This window comes from Phaethon lepturus, unplaced genomic scaffold (genome assembly GCF_000687285.1).
Source record: "Phaethon lepturus isolate BGI_N335 unplaced genomic scaffold, ASM68728v1 scaffold33586, whole genome shotgun sequence".
Lineage (NCBI taxonomy): Eukaryota > Metazoa > Chordata > Aves > Phaethontiformes > Phaethontidae > Phaethon > Phaethon lepturus.
In genome coordinates this window covers 1,017-22,719 of record NW_010548882.1, presented here as the reverse complement: position 1 = coordinate 22,719, position 21,703 = coordinate 1,017, and the positions used below count along the sequence as shown (strand labels likewise).

General features: G+C 43.2%; 1 protein-coding gene across 1 annotated transcript; it reads left to right on the top strand.

The window, feature by feature from the left end:
• Positions 1 to 5,257: 5,257 nt before the first annotated feature.
• On the top strand, positions 5,258 to 20,064 carry ARIH2 (ariadne RBR E3 ubiquitin protein ligase 2; the record flags this gene model as incomplete). The annotated part of the gene is made up of 13 exons (XM_010290121.1): positions 5,258 to 5,325; positions 7,030 to 7,093; positions 9,438 to 9,585; positions 10,307 to 10,428; positions 11,343 to 11,452; positions 12,477 to 12,594; positions 14,092 to 14,142; positions 14,242 to 14,263; positions 15,794 to 15,945; positions 17,012 to 17,155; positions 17,507 to 17,575; positions 18,518 to 18,601; positions 19,069 to 20,064. Coding segments are annotated over 13 exons (1,224 nt in total), but the record flags the coding sequence as incomplete, so codon positions are not given.
• Positions 20,065 to 21,703: the final 1,639 nt, after the last annotated feature.

Here is a 21,703-nt window from a genome sequence, read left to right as displayed (position 1 = left end):
GGTAAAACAGTATTTTTTTCCATTTGTGGGTTGCTTTCTTCACAGCAGTATCCTTAAGTAAAGCATGTCTGAAGGTATTTTTTTCTTCAGCAAAATTACTTGATACAAAGTATGGTTTCTTCCTAAGGCGTTACTGTTCTCTGGTATGAACTCAGTACAGTCTCTATTTTGCCCATCGCTCTTCACCAATAGCAACAATTTCAGAGGCTCTTGCTCTCTGTGTTTTTACTGTTACAGAGAATTAAAGAGTGTGTTTTTAGAAGCTTTCATGCAACACACAAACTAGTATCTTCCCAAATTCATCCTTTCCTTGTAGAACTAACAAAAACTATCTGTGGATTAAAAGAAATGCTTCTCAAGATTAATCCTATTTGCTTAAATCTGTTTTTATAAAAAAAACTTTGATTGAGGGGAACACAAGAAATGGAAGCTGTATTTCTTTATGCCAGGTTTGTGTTCATCTCAGCCAGACATTTCAGTGCAACCTTGATCTAAGATGAATTGTCACCTTGGTGCAAAGCCATAGGATGTCGGCTCCAACCAGATTATAGTATCTCCAACTCATTCTGAATTGAATCTCTTTGAGAATCATGTGATGATTCTTGGTTTAAATTCCTGATACCATATCTCTAAAAAAGTGAGGATTGAAACATACCACCAAAAAATAGGCCATCCCTTGGAGAAAAGTGAAATGAACTCATGAGATATGCATGTGACATAAATATGCATGAGCAATTTCTGTAGAATATAACCTCTACAAAAGACTGTGGTTTTTTAGCTTTTAGGAAACATTTCTGTCTGAATTAGCAACTGTCAAAGTGGCATGGCTGAAAAGATTTTCTGCTGTAGAGAGATGAAACTTCAGCTCTTCAAACATAGCTTATCTAGGGAAGCAAGCTGAGACATAGTTGTCTTAGAGCTCTCCAAATCCAGCGAGGTACCTGCAGAGCTTCTTACAAATTCTTTTGATACTGTCTTGTCCTAGAGAGTGCCAGACTCTCTCTAGCGCGTCAGAAGTGTGAGAATTTTCCATATCTTGGAGAGTAAAGAATCCAGGAGATAAATGGAGATAAACTAAATGGAGAAAAAAATACGGTGCTCTCTTCCAGAAAATGAATAGATGTATGTTTAATGCAATGGCATTACTTCTTTCTTCTACTTTCAGAATCTAATTTTGTCCAGCACTATGTAAGTTTTTCAGACTTTTTTACAGCTCCTGTAGAGTCTTTCCCTTATGCAGAGCAGCTTCCTCTTGGCACCCTTCCTGTGTGCATAGACACTGTGCCCCTTTTCCAGTGCAGTGATAAACATGAGCGTTTGGTGCCCATTTCTGGCAATCTGCAGCCTTCTATCACTGGTAAGTCAGAGTTAAGCCAGTGGAGGTTTGGAAGAGACTTCCAAATTCCCGTTTTAAGGTGAAGCTGGAAGTTGCAGATTGAATGATATCCTGTATCTTTAGCTTTGCTGCTCCATCGTGAAGAAAGAAGCATGGTCTTCAGTTAGAAATTTTCCAGGTTCAGATTTGGACTGAGCTGATCTTTGATCTTAAAAATTTAAGCTGATGCTGAAAAAATGGGGAAATGAGAATGAGGGAAAGGCAGGCTTTTTTTTTATCATGACTACTGCTTTCAGCTTTCATCTTCTAAACTTTAATATATTTAATCAAAGCTAGAAGAGTTCTGGAGAAGTCAAGTTATGTAGAAGCATTGGGCACAATTTATCAGTTGCAGACAAAAACTAAAGTAGAAGTGCAGCATCTAGAATATGCATTTCCCACTGCACTGTGGTCTGTAGAAGTATTTTACTGAAATGGCCTGCTGCCCGCAAGACACTGAGTGCGCTAGCTCACTGTCTTTTTTGGGTGTTAGTATTCTGAAATGAGAATAGGCAACTAAACAAAGCTGACAGTTTATCAAAGGCATCTCTTTTTATTTGTTTTATGCCTCAGAGAAAGCATTATTGTTCCTGGATAACCTGAGATTCTTGTGGCACCCAGTGATTGACAGGGGACTGAATCATGGCTCTTTCTTTTTTAAGTTTGAGATCTTTCATTGTGTGAAACTTCTGACAGTCCAGGAAATGCTGTATTGGACGATGTGCCTGAACAGCAACCAAGGCTTATTTCCTAAGCTATGAGGCTGCAGTGGGTGCGTACGGAGGGAGGCATCGATGTCTTCTAACTGAACAGTTCAGCCAGCAGTATCAGCTTCTGTACATTGCTTCTCCAGTACTGTAAGGTAATGAATTGTGTACATATGGACCCAACTTCTGATTGCGGTGGTATTTTTCTGTGCTTAGCATGTTTTGGCTCCTGCTTACAAAGAAATACTTCAGTTATTCTGGGATGTTATTGTGGAAGAGCTGGCTGACTTGGTACAATCATTCACACATTGTGAATGTACAGTCATTGAAGAGACTGGGGAGTGCTGCTGTTCAGTAGAAGCAGGCTTTTGTTAAACACTTGTTTTTCTTCTCATGCTTGTTTTCTTGAATCTTTCCAGTAGTGTTGACCCCTGATGGTATTCATGTTTGCCTTCTGAATTACCAGGCTTGCTGTTGGTGAGCAGGACATAGATTGTAATATGATGAGACTCCACTCAGCAGGCATGGCCCCAGCCTCATCAGTTATCTGTTCCTCTCCCATCCCTCTTTCTTACAGTTTGAGTGTTATCTATCTTTAACTGCAACTGGCTGACTCTGGGGTTTCTTTTTCACAAGATCACATGCACTCCAATCAGGTAGTATCAAAAACTTTTCTGCTTCAGGGCTTTTATGAAAGTGGACTCGTGTCATGAACTTGGCTTTATGAATTGAAAATGTGTTATTCTTGGGTGCTTTTATGACAAAAGTAATAAAATTAGCACTATAGCTGATCCAGTCAGTGCTTGCAGTTGGAGCAAAATAGGAATGGTCACAGAAGCTTTATTATTCTTCTAAATCTGTTGATTTGGCATCTTTCTGGAGCATTAATTTCACTTTTTGCCTGACAAATAATTTGGCTCAAAAGCATTTGATTCTGTTAGGGTAGTTTGTTAGATTTCAGAAGTGTGTATGCTAGTATTTGTATTTCTCTTTCTGTACATCTTCCTTCTTGAATGCACTTGGTTCCTCCTCTGGGAACAAGTAACTTCATGGGCTTCATGGAGTCATGGTGCTGCAACGGATGTTACACCTCAGGCTCTGAAAATCCAACTGAAAAATACTCAATTTTCACATGTTACAGATGAACTTCCCATTTAAGTCCGGTGTTTTTTTTTTTTTTCCCTGCCAGGATGGTAGTTCTTCCTTACTGCTACTGAGAAATAATTTCATTGCTGTTAGAGAATGATTCATTAACATGTGGTTTGCATTTTCAGGAAGCCAGTCTTGTAGAGACCACATTCCTGATGCTTGTTTGTTTTACAAACACGAAATGCAGATGTCTTCCTTGTGCAAGCAAGTCAGAGGTGTCTGTCTGGGTCTGCCAGGCTGGGGGCTTCAGATAACAACCCATCCAAGGCTGGCAGTGGCACTTCATCCGTACAGACTGCAGCACTGTATGAGTTGTCAGCAGCAGCCCTATGTGCCACGCTGCATCTAATCACAGGCTTCTGCACTGGGAGGGAGGGCAGCGCCGCCTTTGTTTTGTGAGGGTCACATCGCTGGTAAAGTCGAGGAAGGTGACGTACCACATGTCACGCCGTGTGAGCTAATGCTCATAGAAACGAGATTATTTGAACATTGAATATTACTCTCTTATTACTGGGATTTCTTAGTGGCCAGCAAAGTGGGCAAATCAGAAAATAGAGGTGGATAAGAGCTGTTTAAAAGTCCCAGCTGCATTGTGTATTGGTACTACAGGGGTTTAGCTCGCTGAACCAACCATCCAGCTCTGACAAATGCCAGTGCAGGACCAGGGCAGTATCATGTGGCAGGAATAGGTCAGTTACGTTGTGTTGTGAAACTGCACCTCTTCAGTGAGGTAGATTTAGAAGAGTAATGAATATGCTGCCCCTAGGTGTGCAGAGCCTGTCTGTTTTGTAGAAGGAGCAACCATTGCTTGTTTTTCTTTCCAGGGTTGTGCTGGGGTTGCTGTGTATCTGTATGACCAGTACATCAAATCCTGTGATTCACCTGTAGCTTTTGGCTTTTCAGCTGATGATTGGGACTGACAGCTTCTCTAGGAAAAAAAGGAGCTCTTTCTGCAACCGGGATGGAAAGAGTTGTCTTTTCTATATGTATAGTAGAGAGAGACAAGTGCTGTGGTGATAGCTTGTCTTGGAATGGGGGCAATAGAGCCCTTTAATGTCAGAGGCTGTTTCAACGCATTGGGCTTGTCCAGGTGCTTCCCAGCCCAGAGAGGGGCAAGGAGGCAGCAGTCATGAGCTTTCTGAATTCCCCTGGGGAGAGCTGTCTTGTTTGCAGGAGACCTGCTTTGTTTGAACTCCGTGGGCCTGATAAGTGCATGAAGGGGTCAAGAGGCAGGTTGAAGGTCCAGCAGATGCCTGTGGTCTTGGTGGGTACAAGCCTTTTTGTGCTATCAGACCAGTCTGTTTTCTTCTGAAATAAACTAATACATAGAAGCAAAGGAGAACTTGTTTGCTTCTACCTTTGTAACATGACTTTAAATGTCATGTTGCAGTATTCTAGAGAGTGCCCGGGCTAGCACAGACTGTGCTAGTGCTTGCCAGGAGTCCACATAATGCAAACAGCTCTGCATGGAAATAGTCCCTGTCACAGTAGCTTTTCATCTTCCTATTCTAGTCCAGTGTATAACTTTCTTGTCTACAGTGAAGGCTTGTGAAAATGTTTTGTTTTTCCCCCTACCCTTTGCTGTCAGGGCACGTCTGCATTTGCAGCTTGTTACTGCTGCTCTGGCTCAGTAAGTGGTATCTGTCTATCCTGTGGTTCCTACTGCACACACTTAGTGAGGACCCTAATCCCAGTCTGGTCTGGGCCTCTCAAGTGGTGCCTGTAGTCAGGACTGGATGTGGGGCTTCCATGAGCAGTTAAGCCAATCCAGTGAATTCTTGATTCCTTCCCCTCTGTGCTGTTGTGACTAAGTATGTGAGTTTGAGTGCATCCATGTTTCATTCCAACCTGTGTGTTGCAGGTGCATTGGCTGTGAAAATTATGTCTAGTAGTTTAATGGGAATTGAGTATGACTGGGCTATTGTACTGCGTTTGTACAGTCTTGTAAGAAGATCATCGTCCTAAGGCAGATGTGTAGCCTCAAAATATGCCTAATTTGACTTCTTTTCTTTTATTTTCCACCTAGGTATCACATGCCGTTGCAAAGCTAGTATTAGTTAGTTTCCACTGGCAAATCTCAGAGATTTTGGAAAGGTAAGTGTAAATAGTCTTATCTCTTCTGTGCTCAGTGCTTTTCCCCCTTGCTTTGCAAGGTTGCTCAGAGTGGTCCATAGGTGTCTTTTTGACAGGCATCTTTGAACATGAAAGCAGGCCACACACTCCATTCCAGGGAGCAGAGGAGAAACACTGTTTTGTTGAGACTGCATTGCCTGTAAGGAATTTGTAAACAGGGAGAGGATAATGGTGGCAAATGCCTTTCAATCTGAGGAATTATTGTCATGCTGGGATCCCTGTAGATGCATTTAGCTTAAACTTTGAGATAACAGATTGAGAGTGCTGCATCTATATTTATTTAACAAATATAGAGATAACATATGTTGTGTTTTGAATATATGAGCCATAAATCATAAAGGAGCACTGAACCTATGCTGATGTTTTCTTTAGTATTACATGCACGTTGAAGTTTTTGTTCCTTCTGAACATAAGTGACTATTTTCCAAGCTGACTAGCATTTGGAGAGCAGGATAAGATGGTGTGAGAGAAATAAGAAATGCAGCCCCTTTGTTACTTGGTCAATGTCACTGTAACAAAGTCTTCCAGCTGATTTCAAAAAGGAGGGTTCAGACTCTGCCCAAACATATACGGGAAGTGTGTCAGGAGGCACTGCTGTCTGGCAGCCACTCCAGAAAATACTGGCTCAGAACTGAACATTGTCTGAAAATAGAGAGCACATCAGTCTGACTCATTCTGCCATGCCATTTTTGGCCCTGTAGCCAGCAGCTTCATCCAGAGAACATATGGGAAATGCATCTCATGTATGGATATTGTTGCAGCATCTTTGGTAACTGAGTTGGTGGTTACCATGCATCCTGTGAAAGTTTTTCTCTGGGGAGTGTGGAGGATGAGATTCCTGCATAGATTCTGCAGGTTAACTATTGAGATTTAAACAAGAGAAAGTTTGGGGAAGGGTTTACATCTAAAGCTATGACTTTGCAAGTTGTTCTTCCGTTGATCTGGTCCTCAGACTTCTGTCTTCGTACGAAGTGACATAATCAAAGGAAAGCTTCCTAGTACAAATAAAAAGTGCTAGTGAGAAAGGAGGATTTACAGCATGGTCACAACAGTGATGCTGCTATTTCTGAATTCATTGAGATATAAACATTCCTCTGTAATGGAAATCACAAACAGCAAAACATTTTTAATTCTAAGACTGCTGAGAGAAAGCTTCACATGCCTAAGGGGTCATAATCTGTTACAGAGTAAATACTTAACTAGATAATAGACTGGACTCAAAGTGAGACCTAACCAGGACAGCTTGATTTTACAAAGGAGTGGGAGACAGACATGAGCTTCACTGGAGTGTGTTATTGTGGGCAGTGGCTTAGGACTCCTCTAGGAGTGTGGACAGAAAATCTTAGCTTCAAAAATAATTTTTCAGGGGGAGGGAGAGAGTTGTAGAAGAATATTATTCAAGGAGTGTGAGGGAAATGTTAATCCGTTACTGCGAGAAGTATTGTTCCTATTTCTGATTTTGAAGAAACTCGCATAAAGTTTTGTTAATGAGAGTTCAGCTCACTATGTGAAGGAGTCTCACACAGGACACATGTCCACTTTCCTTGTTGAAACCTACCCTACCATTTGCACAGAGCCTATTGCTTATTCAGATGAGAAGGATCAATTTAACAAAGCAAAATGTATTAAAAGATTTATTTGATCATTCTTCAATTGCCTTTTCAGGCACAAGTCTAATGCTGCCCAATTGCTAGTAGAAGCACGAGTTCAGCCCACCTCATCCAAACATGTAAGTATGTTAACTATTTTGGCCTGTTCCCTTGGCAGACACCTCTGACCCACCTCACCGGAGGATTGCATTACTAATGGCATAGTCTGTCCCATATTAACCCTTTGCAAACTCAGGTCCAACACCCTAACTCAATGCTGGATTTACTCATTAAATGAGAATGCATTCAAGGGGTGTCTAACATTTAAATAGCAGCTTTGCTATTGTCTTGCAGGTAGTGTTCAGGAATTACTTGCCTCAAGAAAACTAAGCTCATTTTTTTGGCATGAGTGATGGTACACAATGGAAGGAGCAGAGTGCATGGGCTTGGCCACCTCTTCCAATTCTGCTCTCTCTGTAAAAGACACTCAAGGGAAGCTCTGGCTGCACGGAATGAACAGAGCTTGTCTGTGGCTGGAACAGAGATTTTTGGTTTTAATTTTTTTTACCTCAGATGATTGGTTGCTGCACTGCTCTGCTCAGGGATGCTTAAGCCAAATCTCCCAGTGGTGTTGCTGCTGAGCCAGTCAGTAGTGATATTTGAACCAACAGTTTGTGTTTTGCAACCAGGGCTACACAGGTCTTTAGATACCACCCACCCCCCAAATAGAAACTTCCTGTTGCATGTTTACAGGTTTCATTCACAGGGGGTGTCTTGGTACAATCCACAGATACCCCAGGAACACATTGCCATGTGTCAATTTTTGAGTGATAAAATATTACATCTGAGAAACGCTCTTTGGATTGGGGGGCAGGGGAGATTTTAAAAGCCTAATTTGGCATCTGAGCTGACTTGTAACTAGCAGAGAGTGAAAAAGCTAAACCAGCTGACCGGAGTAAGCTTCATGGACTCAAAATAAATTATCTGCCTAGAGTCCAAGAAAAAAATCTTTCTTATTTGACATACCTGCAAATTAGTCCATGTATTTTGAGATTTGTCTGAATTTTGTGTCAGCTGTCACTTAAGTACTCTCCACTGCAATGGTGATTTCATTTTGGGAAGAAAGATATTACTATTAAAACGTTAGTTTAATTCTTGACAAACTTGGTTTGGTAGGCAATTCATTACAGTCTTTTTGTATGTGCTAGGGCAAGTTGCTCTGTGCTTCGGCTCCTAATGCAGAATTATGATATTTTGGGGGCAGATGGTCATCCTGAGAGTCTGCAGAGCAATGGACCCTATAGAGAGAAGCTACAGTGCTGAGCTCAGAGGGACAGCTTGCAAAGGTTTGACATAGTGCACTTGCTGTTCAAATTGAGCAGTTGATGTACGCAATGAACACAGTTGCAGACTTGGTGAATCTTGTTCTGGTCCATAAGTGAGGCTGCTTAGAACAAAGTTGCATTATTTCCTTTTTCATGTGGTCGTGCTATAAAACAAGCTCTGCTTGTCATGTGGCTGCATATGATGCTGCTGCTCCTCTGTGTCTCTGGAATCCAGAGTTAGGCATGGAAGCTGACAGCTGCCTCACACAAGCTTCTCAAAGAGTAGCAAAGGTTTAAGTAGATGAAAACTGATTATATGACTTCGCTGTGAAAGGAGAAATAGGAACATAAAATCCTGCTAACAGCTTTGTAGAGCTTTGCTTTTGATGATGCTGTGCTAGACCTAGTTCTTCAGGTCCCAAGGGTGAGCTGAGATATGTTGGAGGCTAAATCTGTTGTCTAGGGATTAGTTCTGCACTACCCAAGGGGAGATCCAGACTGCTTCCCGGTGGTTTGGTGAAGCAGTAGCAGAATTATGCCTGACTTGAAACAAACCATCTACTCCTTTTCATCTGAAGGAATGTTGCCTGCTTTGCCAAATGTAGCATAGGCAGAAGATAAGAGATGTGAGAAGACGGTCTGTGAACTCCCTTTCCTCTCTGTATAAATGCTGTACACACTGCACCTTCAGTTGTCTCTCCGCTTACCCAAAATCGTTGTCCAGTAAAAGGGCACTGCTAAGCCTGCTTCCAGCTATAACTGCTCTCCAGGGCCTGTGGAACACTGATAGAGTCTGACCCAGCTAACAAAGAGTATCAGTAAATTCAGGGAAGGACTAACACAATGATGTATTTCCTCATTTTTCAAACAAGGCGAGAGTAAGAAACAGAAAAGTAAAGGTGAGTCCTGGGTAGCACTAGATTAGAGGCAGGAGCTGTTCAGTGACTGTCAATCTGTTGTGCTCCATGAGGTTAAAGAGATTCATGAGAGGGACTGACTGTCGGGGCAAGGCAGCACCCCAACACACCAGCTGTTCTGCTTGGAGCTCACCTGAGACCATTGTCACAATGAAGGTGATACAGGTGCCTGTGGATGAGGTGAGAATACTCTGGAAGAGCTGGGATGCTTTCACCGTAATGCTGATCTGTCTCTCTCCCAGGCAATGGTACATTCCTCCCATCACTGCGCAGTATGCATGCAGTTTGTCCGGAAGGAGAACTTGCTCTCTCTGGCTTGTCAGCACCAGTTCTGTCGCAGCTGTTGGGAGCAGCATTGTACAGTGCTCGTCAAGGATGGTGTTGGAGTCGGTGAGTTCAAGGTGGATATGGTACTGGGTCTGTGTTTGCCATGTTGGCCGTTCTGATGATGACTGGCTGAATTGGTCTAAAACATCTAAGTAATGAGAAAATGGAGCATGGAATGAGTACCTGTGACAAACTTAACTTGAACTATTGGTCTTACCTGAACCCCTGGTTAGTGTTGGCATACCACCAGAAGAGTGCTACTCCTTGCCTAACAAAACGTGCAAGTGCATAGATCCATTTGCTGCTTTTCTCCCCTTGTGATTTCAAGAGCATGACTGTAACAAGTTAGAAGCTGCAAATCTGCTGCATTTTGAGTTTGCATCTCTCATCATGTATTGTTGCACTGACTCTGGAGTTCTTGTGGATGCAAACATCTCTTCCCTTTGTGTTGAGTAAAAGCCAGTAGTTGCCAGAGTTGCTTTGGGCTTTTCCTAGCCTGTCCTTCATGCTGGCATGGCAGTAACATGCAATTTTTTACTTTAAGTATCTGCCCTTGTGAATACTGGTTGAAGCACTTAGTGGTCCTGGATGCACATGTGCCCTGTCATCTTTCAGTGAAAACAGTTGGGCTTCAGCTTTTTTCAGCAGCCCTGATAGATTTGTTTCACGGTTGTGTCCCTCTTGCCACAACAGATGGCACCTAGGAAACTGTGTTGAATACTTTCTGTGCATTCACTCCTTAGCATAAGTTGCACTGTGCTAAAATGTTGCTTTTTCTTCTCAGGGGTCTCCTGCATGGCTCAGGACTGCCTACTTCGGACACCAGAAGACTTTGTGTTTCCATTGCTGCCTAGTGAAGAGCTGAAAGACAAATACAGGCGCTACCTCTTCAGGGACTATGTGGAGGTATTGTGTCTTTCAGTTTTAAAATACTCTGGGTTAATTCACCAATGACTTGCAGAAATTTTGTTTTAAGTGTCATGCATCTTTGATTAGAAATGCAGTAACTGCAGCAAAACTGTCCCTGGTAAACGTGATGTGGCTGTTCCTGTAGGACAGCCTCACTGACAAAATGCTCTAGCAAGTTGCCAAAATAAATTCTGCTGTAAGGTCACCCAGTAACTCCTTGGCTGGTGCTTGGTGCTTTTCCTGAAGCAGAATTCTCAGAATGTCGCAGCTGAGAACTTCAGTCTGAGTTTTAAAGTCCTTCTTGCTCTTGTCTTGATGTTTTAGGTTCTGAAAAAAAAGTCTCCCATCTTAGTGTAGCCCATCTGAATTAGCTTGTTCAATAACATTTTATGTGAGGTTTTTTGAAATTAAAGCAGCAATTGTTAAGGTTATGTGTACAGGAGTATTCTGGTAACTGAGAACGGACTGGGAACACTCAAGAAGCAGTGAAGTGGTATGAAAGAATGGTGTCACCTCTCTTCAGTAAGAGACCCTTTGAGGGGGGAACAGTTACCATAGGAGAGCAGCTGAATACATTCTGGGGCATAAAGAGAGGATGGGGAAAGAACTGAAATGGAGTAAAACTGTTTGTTCAGTGTCTTGGTGATGTCTTATGTTGTGTTACTGTGCTTACTTGGTCTGTAACCTTCATTCAAATTCCCTGTTCTGGAGAAGCTGTAATTAACTAATACTCCCTTTCCTAATGTGGAAGAAGTTTGTCTGCTCTGTTAGCCAAGACCTGGTGACAGTTTTCACTCTTTTTCAACAAGAAATAACTAACTTGTATGTTTTTGAGGATAGGGTGGTTAAACTTGAATAGATAATGCTCTTCTGCACCCATTGCTGATCTTACCACCTTGGTATGTTCACAGAGCCATTATCAGCTGCAGCTGTGTCCTGGTGCAGATTGCCCTATGGTCATACAGGTACAAGAGCCAAAAGCCCGACGAGTGCAGTGCAATCGTTGCAATGAGGTCTTCTGGTAAGAAACAGAGAGGGTTAAAGATTGCAGGGAAAGTGTATGCTGTCCTCAGAGCTACTCTTTTTGCTTGCCAACAGGTTCAGTGTGTAGAAACATCTCAAATGCTTTGCTAGAGTTGTTTGTAACTTGAGTTAGCTGGAGTAATTGAACACTTGGGGTCTGACTTCTGCAGGTGGTCAGCTGTCCCCTCGCTCCCTAAAGTCCTTGGGAGTTGGGTGTTTTGACAATCAGGGAATGCCGGGCTTGAGTAATGAAGGGGTTACATATCTGCTGTTCTTATATTTTGGTGCATAGTGACTGGTAAAGATTTTGGTAATGGATGTGGAGGCCTCACCACTACCTGCTGGTATTGAGTTTTTAAGTTTATTACAAGTATTTGACTCCCAGAGTGTCTGGTGTGTTTTGAGGCTCATGCGAGAATACATTTCTGCTGAATAGGAATAGTAATGTTCCTTGTCTGACCTCATATGTATGTGGGGGACCACAGCAAAAAAGGTAGCTTGCAGGGCTGCTGAATTGTTGTCTTCTCCTGGATCTCCAGAATCACTGCTGTTGAGAATGTCTGTGGAGCGTAGTACAACTGGTTTAGAGACCCAGCTTGCTGATACCTCCCTGCAAATGGCCCTTACTCACCTGTGGCTGGTAAGGTCATGCTAATGCAGGTGCCTGGTATCTACCACTGGAGTCAGCCTACTTGTAAAGCCACTGGTATGCCCCAGGCCTCTGCAGTCATGTTAGAGCAGACATAGGTAGACTCTAGGGAGGGATGTGTCAGCCCTCAGACACATGATTTGTTTGGAGAAGGCCTCAGTTCACTCTCATCCTGACTCCAGCTTATGCACAAGAGGGTGGGGGTTTATTGGAGTTCAGCCTTGGTCTTTGCACTCTAGCAATACACAAGTGCATTTGAATCTCTTACCCTCACTTGGCCTCCCAGATTTTGGTCATCAGGAAAACCTCAATTCTTGAGTCACTTCCTTGGAAATCAATGTCTTTTTTTTTTTTTTTCCCCCTCCCCATTAAGCTTTAAGTGTCGGCAGATGTACCATGCACCTACAGACTGTGCTACCATTCGGAAATGGCTCACCAAATGTGCAGATGACTCCGAAACAGCCAACTACATCAGTGCTCACACTAAAGATGTAAGGACAAGCACCTGCATGTTTTTTCTTGTCCTCTAGTCCTGTCTGGGAAGCAAGCTACAATTCTATATACAAGTAGCATTGTGTGCTGCTTTTTCGCAGACTGCAATTTCTCACAGCTCCCTCAGGACTGTGACAGACACAGCTGAATGCCTTGGGAATGCTTTGTGCAGGAAGTCCAGCTGCCCTCCTGCAGTAAGGACCTGGTGGTCCTTATTCCAGACCTGGTGTGAATGTCTTTGACACCCAAGTGTGTTGCCCTCTGTGGCTACTTTGAAACGACCAGTGGAGATGTATTTAAAATGGAAGGAAAGTGTGTACTAAGTGCGGAGTCAGTATCAAATAAGGCATTAGTGGTGTTTAAACCTGAATAACTCTCTGGAGTACTGTGAACTGGAAGGTGAGGGAGATAAAGTCTTGATCTGGCAAGGACAGCAAAATGGGGTAGATAAAGTCTGTAAATTAGAATTGAGGTACTTCTAGTAGATTTAGACCCAAGAAAAAGAAATAATATTACATGTTGTGCACTCTAGTCTGCCTATAGAATTGTCTTTAAAAGTTATAGATACACTACCCTTATCCTCTAGATTAGCTGTCTGCAGATTGGAACTTTTAATGTCTTTTGGGGATTTTGTGGCCTGACTTCAAAACAGTTCCTAGCTGGCATTTGTTCTACCGTAGCCAACAAAAACTGTGACAGTGCTAATTAGCAGTAAGCTTCAGCTGTGTTAGGAAAGTGGGTACTTAGAGATCTTAAATTTCCTTCTTTCTCTGGAAAAGGTGTCAACATGTGATGGCATTGTTTCTGCTATGCTCTTTTGTAGAAATAAGGTTCTGTTATACTGAGCATGGTCCTGGCATATATTTTGCCTGCCATTAAACTTTATAAAAAGCAGCAAAACTCACTTCCATCTTTGTACCTATGCAATCAAAAAAATGTAACTGAATTTCACACTCCAGGGCATCAGAGGACTGCTGATGGAGTGAAGAAATGTGCAGCTCTCACTGTGGTCAGACAGATTCTCTGCAGCTAGCTAAGTTGTCATCTGTTAATGGCTGCTGAAAGCAGGATATAGAGCTGATTATCTTGTAGTCTAAGTGGCTGTGGAAGCTACTGTCATACATGAACTAATTACGTCCCTATGCTTGAGCAATTGCTTAAATGGTAACTCAGTGAGACCTTCAGTTTTGCAAGGAGTAACAACAGCAAGTTTGTTTTCTTGAGCAAGCAGTCCAGTGCTGCAGCGTAACTTCCCTAGCTTTGTCTTTCTGCCTCCTTTTTAAATGGAGCTGTCAGGAACTGGTGGGAGGCAGGGTGTATGTCTGTTAATATTCTCACATATGTGTATGCATATTTAAAAAAAAAAAAAAGACAGGAGGGGAATCACAGGATTTTAGAATGTTTCCAGGGATGGGGTATAATCATGCAAGTGTTGTCACTCTCCAGAAGGCTGCTAGAGACAGAGTTGGATCTAACAAATGCTTCTGTTTCCCCAGTGTCCCAAGTGCAATATCTGTATTGAAAAGAATGGTGGCTGCAATCACATGGTGAGCAATTCCCTAAACACATCAGACCTTCCTTGTGCTACGCAGAAAATTTTTTGCCCACTTTCCACTAACCAGTGCCTCCTATCTCTTCTTTTTCAGCAATGCTCCAAATGCAAGCATGGTAAGTAGGATTTGGAAACAGTTTTCTCTGCAGTGTTTGTTAGTGGTGATGTTCTTTTTTATTTTGGGGGGCGATATGAAGACAAATTGTGAACATTGACTGAAATATTTTTTTCCCCTAGTAAAAGATGAACAGGATATTAATTACAGATTTGTGTCTGATAGCTGTTATTTTTTTTTACTGGCTGTGATCTTGGCTGGGTTCTGATTCAGTGCTGGTTTGGCTCCCTCTCCCTGACATGTCCATTGTATAGAGAAGTCTCTATCTCTGCTGTAATATTAACAGTGGAGTCCATCTCAGAGGAGAGTATTAAATGCTTTCCATGTAATTGTATTTGTCGTCAGCTGAAAATACTGATGAGGACTGAGCCATTTACTCAGATCAGCTTAAGTCCTTCTGCTTAGTGATGGAAATAATGAGCTTCAACCCAGATGAAACTGCAAGGAGCTGTGAATTGTTCTGCGTAACAGTATCTGTTGGACTTCTCAGTCCACCCCTGTGCAATTAGCAGCCTTAGTGTCTTTGGCCCTTTGTGTGGTCCTACAAAATGACAGCCTGTTCTTGCACTTACCTTTTCATGGCAGAATTAATATCTGTTGCCTTGGAGTGAGATAGTTTGTATTCAGCCCTCTAAGTTAAGTGTGCCACTAGGAAATATTATAATATCAGAACCTTATTTGGAGGATGATTAAAGATTAGTGTCTTCTCACATTTCCTTTGCTTTGGGGTCCTCAGCAGCACTGGATATACTTTGATGGAGCTTTGTGACAAGGGTGAGCAGGCAAGTGCCAAGGTGCCATGGTGAATAGCACTTAAGAAGAGTGGTGAACTCTGGAAATACAAATTTCAGTCTCTTATTATGAGTAATACTGAAGTGACTCCTATTGTAGCAACTTAATCTCCATCTTTTTTCCTTCCCAGCAGAACACTCACAGCCTCGCTCTGAAATCAGGGAACTGTCACATGGATTTTGCTATTGCTTTCTTTCCTCCACTTTCTTCCCAATTCAGTGGCTCCTAACTTGAAGTGTCATAAACCACTGATATCTGAAGTTACCTGGGTAGTTCCCTCCTCGAGAGAACTGAGGGTAGACTTTCTTTTTCATGAGTTAGTTCACTTTTGGATTTGATTGTTCATATTTTATTCAGCCAGAGGACCTCATGGGGCAGTATGCCAGTGGTGGGGAGGATGCAACTCGCAAATAAGACTGCAGCCTGCCTCTGCTTTAATCTAGAGTGACAGCCTGTGCAGAGTGCAAGCACAGTTCTGTGCATTGGTCTTGGTGTACAGAATGCAGCACTTCAGAGTTTACTTTCCATAATTGCACTGAAGGCGGTACAATGAAAATCTTCAAGACAGGCTGGTATTTTTGGCTCGCTATTGTGTTCCATTATGCAAGGTGATACAAAATGTATATGTTTCTTGGCTTAGCAGAAATATCTGAAAACAGATGGGCTGTATCTACTGAAGCTTTTCTTTCTTGTGGTTTTCTTCTGTGCATCACAGTGGGTTTTTCACTGTTTTCTGCAGACTTCTGCTGGATGTGTCTGGGAGACTGGAAGACTCACGGCAGCGAGTACTACGAATGCAGTCGGTACAAAGAGAATCCTGATATTGTAAACCAGAGTCAGCAAGCACAGGCCAGGGAGGCCCTTAAGAAGTACTTGTTCTATTTTGAGAGGGTAGGAGACATCTCCTTGGCCAGAGCTGCTGTAGCCTTTTAATGCTCCCTGCCTGGTGCAAAGGTCATTGCCAGCAACCTCCGTGCAAGAAACTGCCCAAAGAGAATCTGTGCAGAATTTTCAGGCCCTGTTGTTTTTCACTCAAAATCCTGCCCTGTGAGTCCCATACAAACCAGCAATGTCGTACCCAAAACAAATCATATTCGCTCCTATAATTCCTTGTCATAGAGAATATTAGTATCACCTATGTGCCACTGTACCGTTTTCCTGCAGGCTGAATGCTGCTGCAGTAGATAGATATTGCTCCAGTCATTTCCTCCCAGGATTGTGGAACTTCACTTCCTTGCTGTATGTCTTTATAGAGACAAAGACTAAATAAACTATGATATGTTCAAAGCTCCATTGGCTGTAGCAAAGTTTTCCTAAAATTTCATGTAATCACACTTTTAAAAGTTGCAGTCAGAGCATCTCTGTTCACACAGCAGGCTCGATGCACCTGGCCATACAGTGCAATTCTAAAGCAGCATCTCTAGAAGAGAACGTGGTAGAGGTTCCATGCTGCTGCATTTCAGTTTCCCCATTAAAATGAGTTTATTCTTCACCCCATGAGCCAAGTCCTGTGATAAATGTGTTCATTCGTGGCTCTCCAGACCAACAGGCTTTGAGAAATGGCCGTGTTTACAAATGTGCATGTGGATGTTGGAGTTCACTGAGCGTGTTTTAAATGTTAATTTAAACTCTTGACCTTTCTATAGAAATCCTTTAAGTAGGGGAATCGCCATTACTTTCCATCATGTTAGACACAAAAGTCATTGTGCGACCAGAGGGCACTCCCACTCCAAGGAGCTGCATTTGCTCCATGCTCTTCGCTACTGTCAGTCTGTTGTATACAGCCTCCACCACTTGCTACTGGAGGTGCTGCCTTGCTGTTCTTTCCCACAGCATGTCTTGCCTTGCTGGACTTCTGCCCCACTTCAATTCCTGCTTGCTAGAGCTTGTGCTTTTACGGCAGCAGGACTCCAGTCTCATGCCCTTTTTTTTTTCCCTATCTTCCCACCCCTTGCAGTGGGAGAATCACAATAAAAGTCTACAGCTGGAGGCACAGACGTACCAACGAATCCAGGAGAAAATCCAAGAAAGAGTTATGAACAACTTGGGAACATGGATAGACTGGCAATACCTACAAAATGCTGCAAAACTACTTGCAAAGGTGGGTAGTTGTGTCTTGTTTGGCACAGAGAAGAGAATACACACCAGAATGCTAAATTCACAACACCAAGTGAGGAAGGGAATTTAGGGGTTGTAGGTATGTGGGACAGTACCTCTGGGTCTAGGACATGAACTAGCCAAAAGTCATCTGGAAGTGACCTCTGTGAAGTTATACTTAACTGCACAAGTTCTTCCAAGGAAGGTGTAGGAAATTCCACCATGAAGTGTCCGGTCATGCTTGTCAGAAGGTAGCGTCTTTGCCTGTAGTGGTCACACAAATGTGACTGTGCTGACTTCCAAATCTGAGACTCTTTGTCCTTCTTTTCTCTCTCTTCCTCCCACTCCCCGACAGTGTCGTTACACCCTGCAGTACACATATCCATATGCCTACTACATGGAGTCTGGTCCCAGAAAGAAACTGGTAAGATCTTTTGCTCTTTTTTTTTTCCTGATAGCTTTTTGGGGTATAGTTGGCAGCATACTGGGCTGAATTCCAGAGCTTGGCAATGTCTGAAATATTAGTCCTGAGTTTGAGGTAAGCACAGGACAAATAATATGTGGGTTTGCACCTTTCCTTTTCACTTTGAGTTGACCAGCAGCTCAGTCCTCTGATACATTACATTATTTTCCCAGGGCACTTCACTGCACTTTCACTAACAAGCAATTTATGCAGAATGTTTTGAGGCTGGAAGTGTGCGTTTATTCCTTGGTAAGACTTACCACAGTGATGTGGGCCGTATTTCATGTGGAGAGCTGCTGGAGGATAGCCTTTCCAGCCTTGAATCAGGGTGCTTTTCTTTTTATTCCTGCTCTAAGTTCTTTCTTGGCTTGGTGCATCCTATGGGCTGGACATGTCCAAAAATATCCCTGAATTCACTGAAGAGGTTGTTTCTTTGACTCAGTTGTCCAGTAAAACCTGTTACTCGGTCTCTCCCCATAGCATCATATGTATTCTCTGAGGCTGTGGACAGATGTTCTCTTCCAGATCTGACTGTGTGAGTGGAACAAGTTACTGCTCCCAGCAATGGTTAACGATCCCTCTACTCTGCCTGCAGAGCTGCTCATGGGAGTATTTTGTGACCTGTTTATGGTAAAATGAGTTAGGAGTTACTTGTCACTTGCAGCGTTTTTAGGCTGACTGGGTTAATTTTGAGTGATGCAGGTTGGGGAGTGCTTACACTGGAAGTGCTCCTGGAAGGGGTGATGCTGTTAGCTGAAGGTGGATAAAGAGGAGGCACAAACCTGCTCTGCCAGCACAGCTGTCAGCAGAACACATTTGTCTGCTCCTCAAGTGTAGCATGTGGTATGAAACTGTTCCACTAAACTAGTTTCTTGTTGCTGTCTCTGATTTTGCTCTTTGCAGTTTGAGTACCAGCAGGCCCAGCTGGAAGCTGAAATTGAGAATCTCTCATGGAAGGTGGAGCGAGCAGACAGCTATGACAGAGGGGTGAGTGTTCTGCTTGCTTGAGCCTGCTGGCCAAATTTTGTCTGTTGGGGTTAACACTTCTGCAGGAGTGCTAAGGTAGTCAAGTGAGGGTTCTGAGAAACTAGATCCAGAAACTCACCTTCAGCCAGCAGATGTTGTAGGAGCAGAGTGCTCACTGCCTTAGGGGAGAGGAGGGAGGGCTGCAGTGAGTTCTGCAAACTGAAACAGGACCAGCAAAGCTCTGGAGGAAGCTGCATGTAGCCCTCTGGTGAAGAGCGTGTTCCTTAAGCGTGTAGCTTTTTAGACAGAGCAGGAGCCAGGTAACTGCAGAGGGAGCCCACGTCAAAAGGAAAATGATCTGTGCTCTTGTGATCCAGAGTGTGTGTGAAGGTTGGTGCTTCTCAGGCTGGAGCTTAGTCTCTCCCTAAAGAAAATGAGCTCTTCTCTAGGGAATTCCTGCTAACAGTTTCTACCTTCTGTTTTACCAGGACTTAGAGAATCAGATGCACATAGCAGAGCAGAGACGGAGGACCCTGCTGAAAGACTTCCATGACACATAAGACAGAGAGGGAGTGACAAAGTGCAGGGGTGAGAACAGCGAGTGAAGTGATGGCAACTTCACCAGGATAAGCAGGCACTGCCTCTGGAGAACACGGCCAAGGACAAAGCCACCCCTCCCCTTGCAAGTCAGACACATGCAAACACCACACATCTTAGTCCAGTTTGTTCTCTTTATCTTTCTGTTTCTGTTTCTGCCAGGCTAGAGGCCAGAGTTCAGATGGGCATATATTTCCTGGGACATTTCCCTCCTGCCCTTGATGGTTTCAGAAGGGGAGGGAGTTTTTCTCTGAATGGCTGTTAATAGTATTAGATCATTACAATTTATGTAATTTTCAACGGTTGTACAATTATACAGACAAACCTTAGAATAACACACAACCCTTTTTAAAAATAAATTGGCAGTGGAGTGTTTTTCCTTAATCTGCTTGTAAATTTAATGGGCTTTTCCCCCTCTCCCTTCCTCTGACCCAAAAATCCTCCTAGGCACTGAAGGAGGTTACAAAATATCTCGGCTAGATTTCCTGGTGCTCCTTTAACCAGGGCATTGTCGCATGGGCATTGCACGAGGAGAGTGGCTTTTTGCTGCTGCTGTGTCTGACCCGACACTACTGGCAGTGGCCGTGATTTAGTATGATTACATGTGACATCTCTTTTCTTGTAAATCAGCTGTGCAAAATCCTGCTACACAAACAAAAGCAAACAGAGGAATTATAGGGGAGAGACCAGGTTAATACAAGGGGATATGCCTTGAGTCAGGTCAGATACTGCATTTGATGAATTTTAGGTCTTCCATGTAGATTTTTGCTTTACTTGTTTTTGTGGGGAGGGTGTTGTATTGCCAAAGTGAGTGATGAGGGAATAGTAGCATACAGTTGTTAATCAAGGCTTGGGGCTTTTGCAGAGTGAAACAATCCATGTTATAACAGTGCCATGCAGCCTGATAAAGATTATTTGTGTGTGCTGGGTAACATGGCTGAGAAGATTTGATCCCATTTGTCAAGGTGAGAGTAAACACCACTACATTACGAGGAGGAAAGATTATGTACAACATGCTCCCTGGCACATGTCAGCAATGTGGACAGGCACTTGAATACAGGTGCAGTGCTTATGCAGAGCCTGCACCACGCCAGGCAGAAAATTAACTAGCCAAATGAATTTATTTGTATATTAGTATTGATACTGGTGGGGACTTATCAGAAAGTTGATTGTTAGGAGCATGTGGAGCTTTTTTATTAACATTCTTTTTTCTAATGTAAAATATACACTAAAATAAAAATATGAAAGCCTAGTTCATCTTAGTAGGGGTTAACATGAAAAAGGTTACTTAAATGTTAATGCTTGCCTCTTTGCTACAGGAAGCAGGCCACATGTTAAGATTGCACAGGCATGTATGTTATCTGCACGAGGAACATGTTGTTTGCAGCCAGTAAAGTGGAACTGGAGTCTCTGATCTGAGCAAATCTTCACCTCTGTGGGGAACTCATAGGATTCTCTTCCATGCTGTATGTGGAAGTGTTGCCTTTGGTGCATCCCTGTATTGCTCTTATATAACATTACTTGACAAAGATTAAACTGGAGTGGGGGAAAAGTGCTAAATTCCTGCATGTCAGAATAAGCTAACCACTGTTGGGGCCTTTTTCATGTACATGAGATACGTGAGCCAAGTATTTGCAGCACGTATAAATGGGCAGATGGATTTTTAACGAGAGATGCATCAGTTTAAAAGAGGAATAGCCATCATAGGAGCTAATCCTGTGGCCATGCTTGTTGTACACAGTGGAAATTTTCAAACTGAGGCCTTTTCTTTCTTCCCTCCCTTCCCTGGCGTGGGATGCATCCTCAGGGAATGGGGGAAACGTACTGCCGAGGAGCTGCTGGCAGTGGAGTGGGGGTTACAAACAGAAGTGGCTGAGGGTAGAACAGGGTTGCAGAGAGGTGACTGGAGCCAGAGAGTGGGGCAGGGAGGGAGCCCATGGTTTCTGGGAGTGGTACTGCTTGCTGCACAAGAGATCTCCATAACCATGGCTCCTTGTGTTCCTGCTCTGTACTGTTCTGGCTTTCCTCTAGGCTGGAGCAGTAGGGGTAGGTACATCCTCGCTCCAGCCACTATCTCCTGACTTCACTCCCTCCTCTGCTCCCAGCAGCAGCCTCTTTGTGTCCCCCTCATGATATAGTCTAGAGGTCTGTCTCTTCCTTCCTCTCCCCTTCCCAAATGATTGTCAAAGTCTGGGCCCTCTGGACCCAGGGGAAGGGATAGCGCGGGGGAAGGCTTGCTGAGACCCAGCAGTTTGCAGTGAGTAGAATCAGTGTTTAAACTGTTCTTTAAAAATGTAATGTGCAAAGTACTAATTAGGATAAAAGCTGGTGTTCTTGTTGTCTAAATATAACTAGCATCACACCTAATCTCTTTGCAGAACAGGTATGTGGAGTTTCCTAATCCCAAAGAGCTCTCACTTCTGTTACATAATTGTCCAGCTTTGAGCTAGATGAGAATGGGGTATTGTCTCTTTCTCCCTCCCTGCCTCCTCCCCTCCCTCCCTCTCCCATGCCCCCACAAAATGC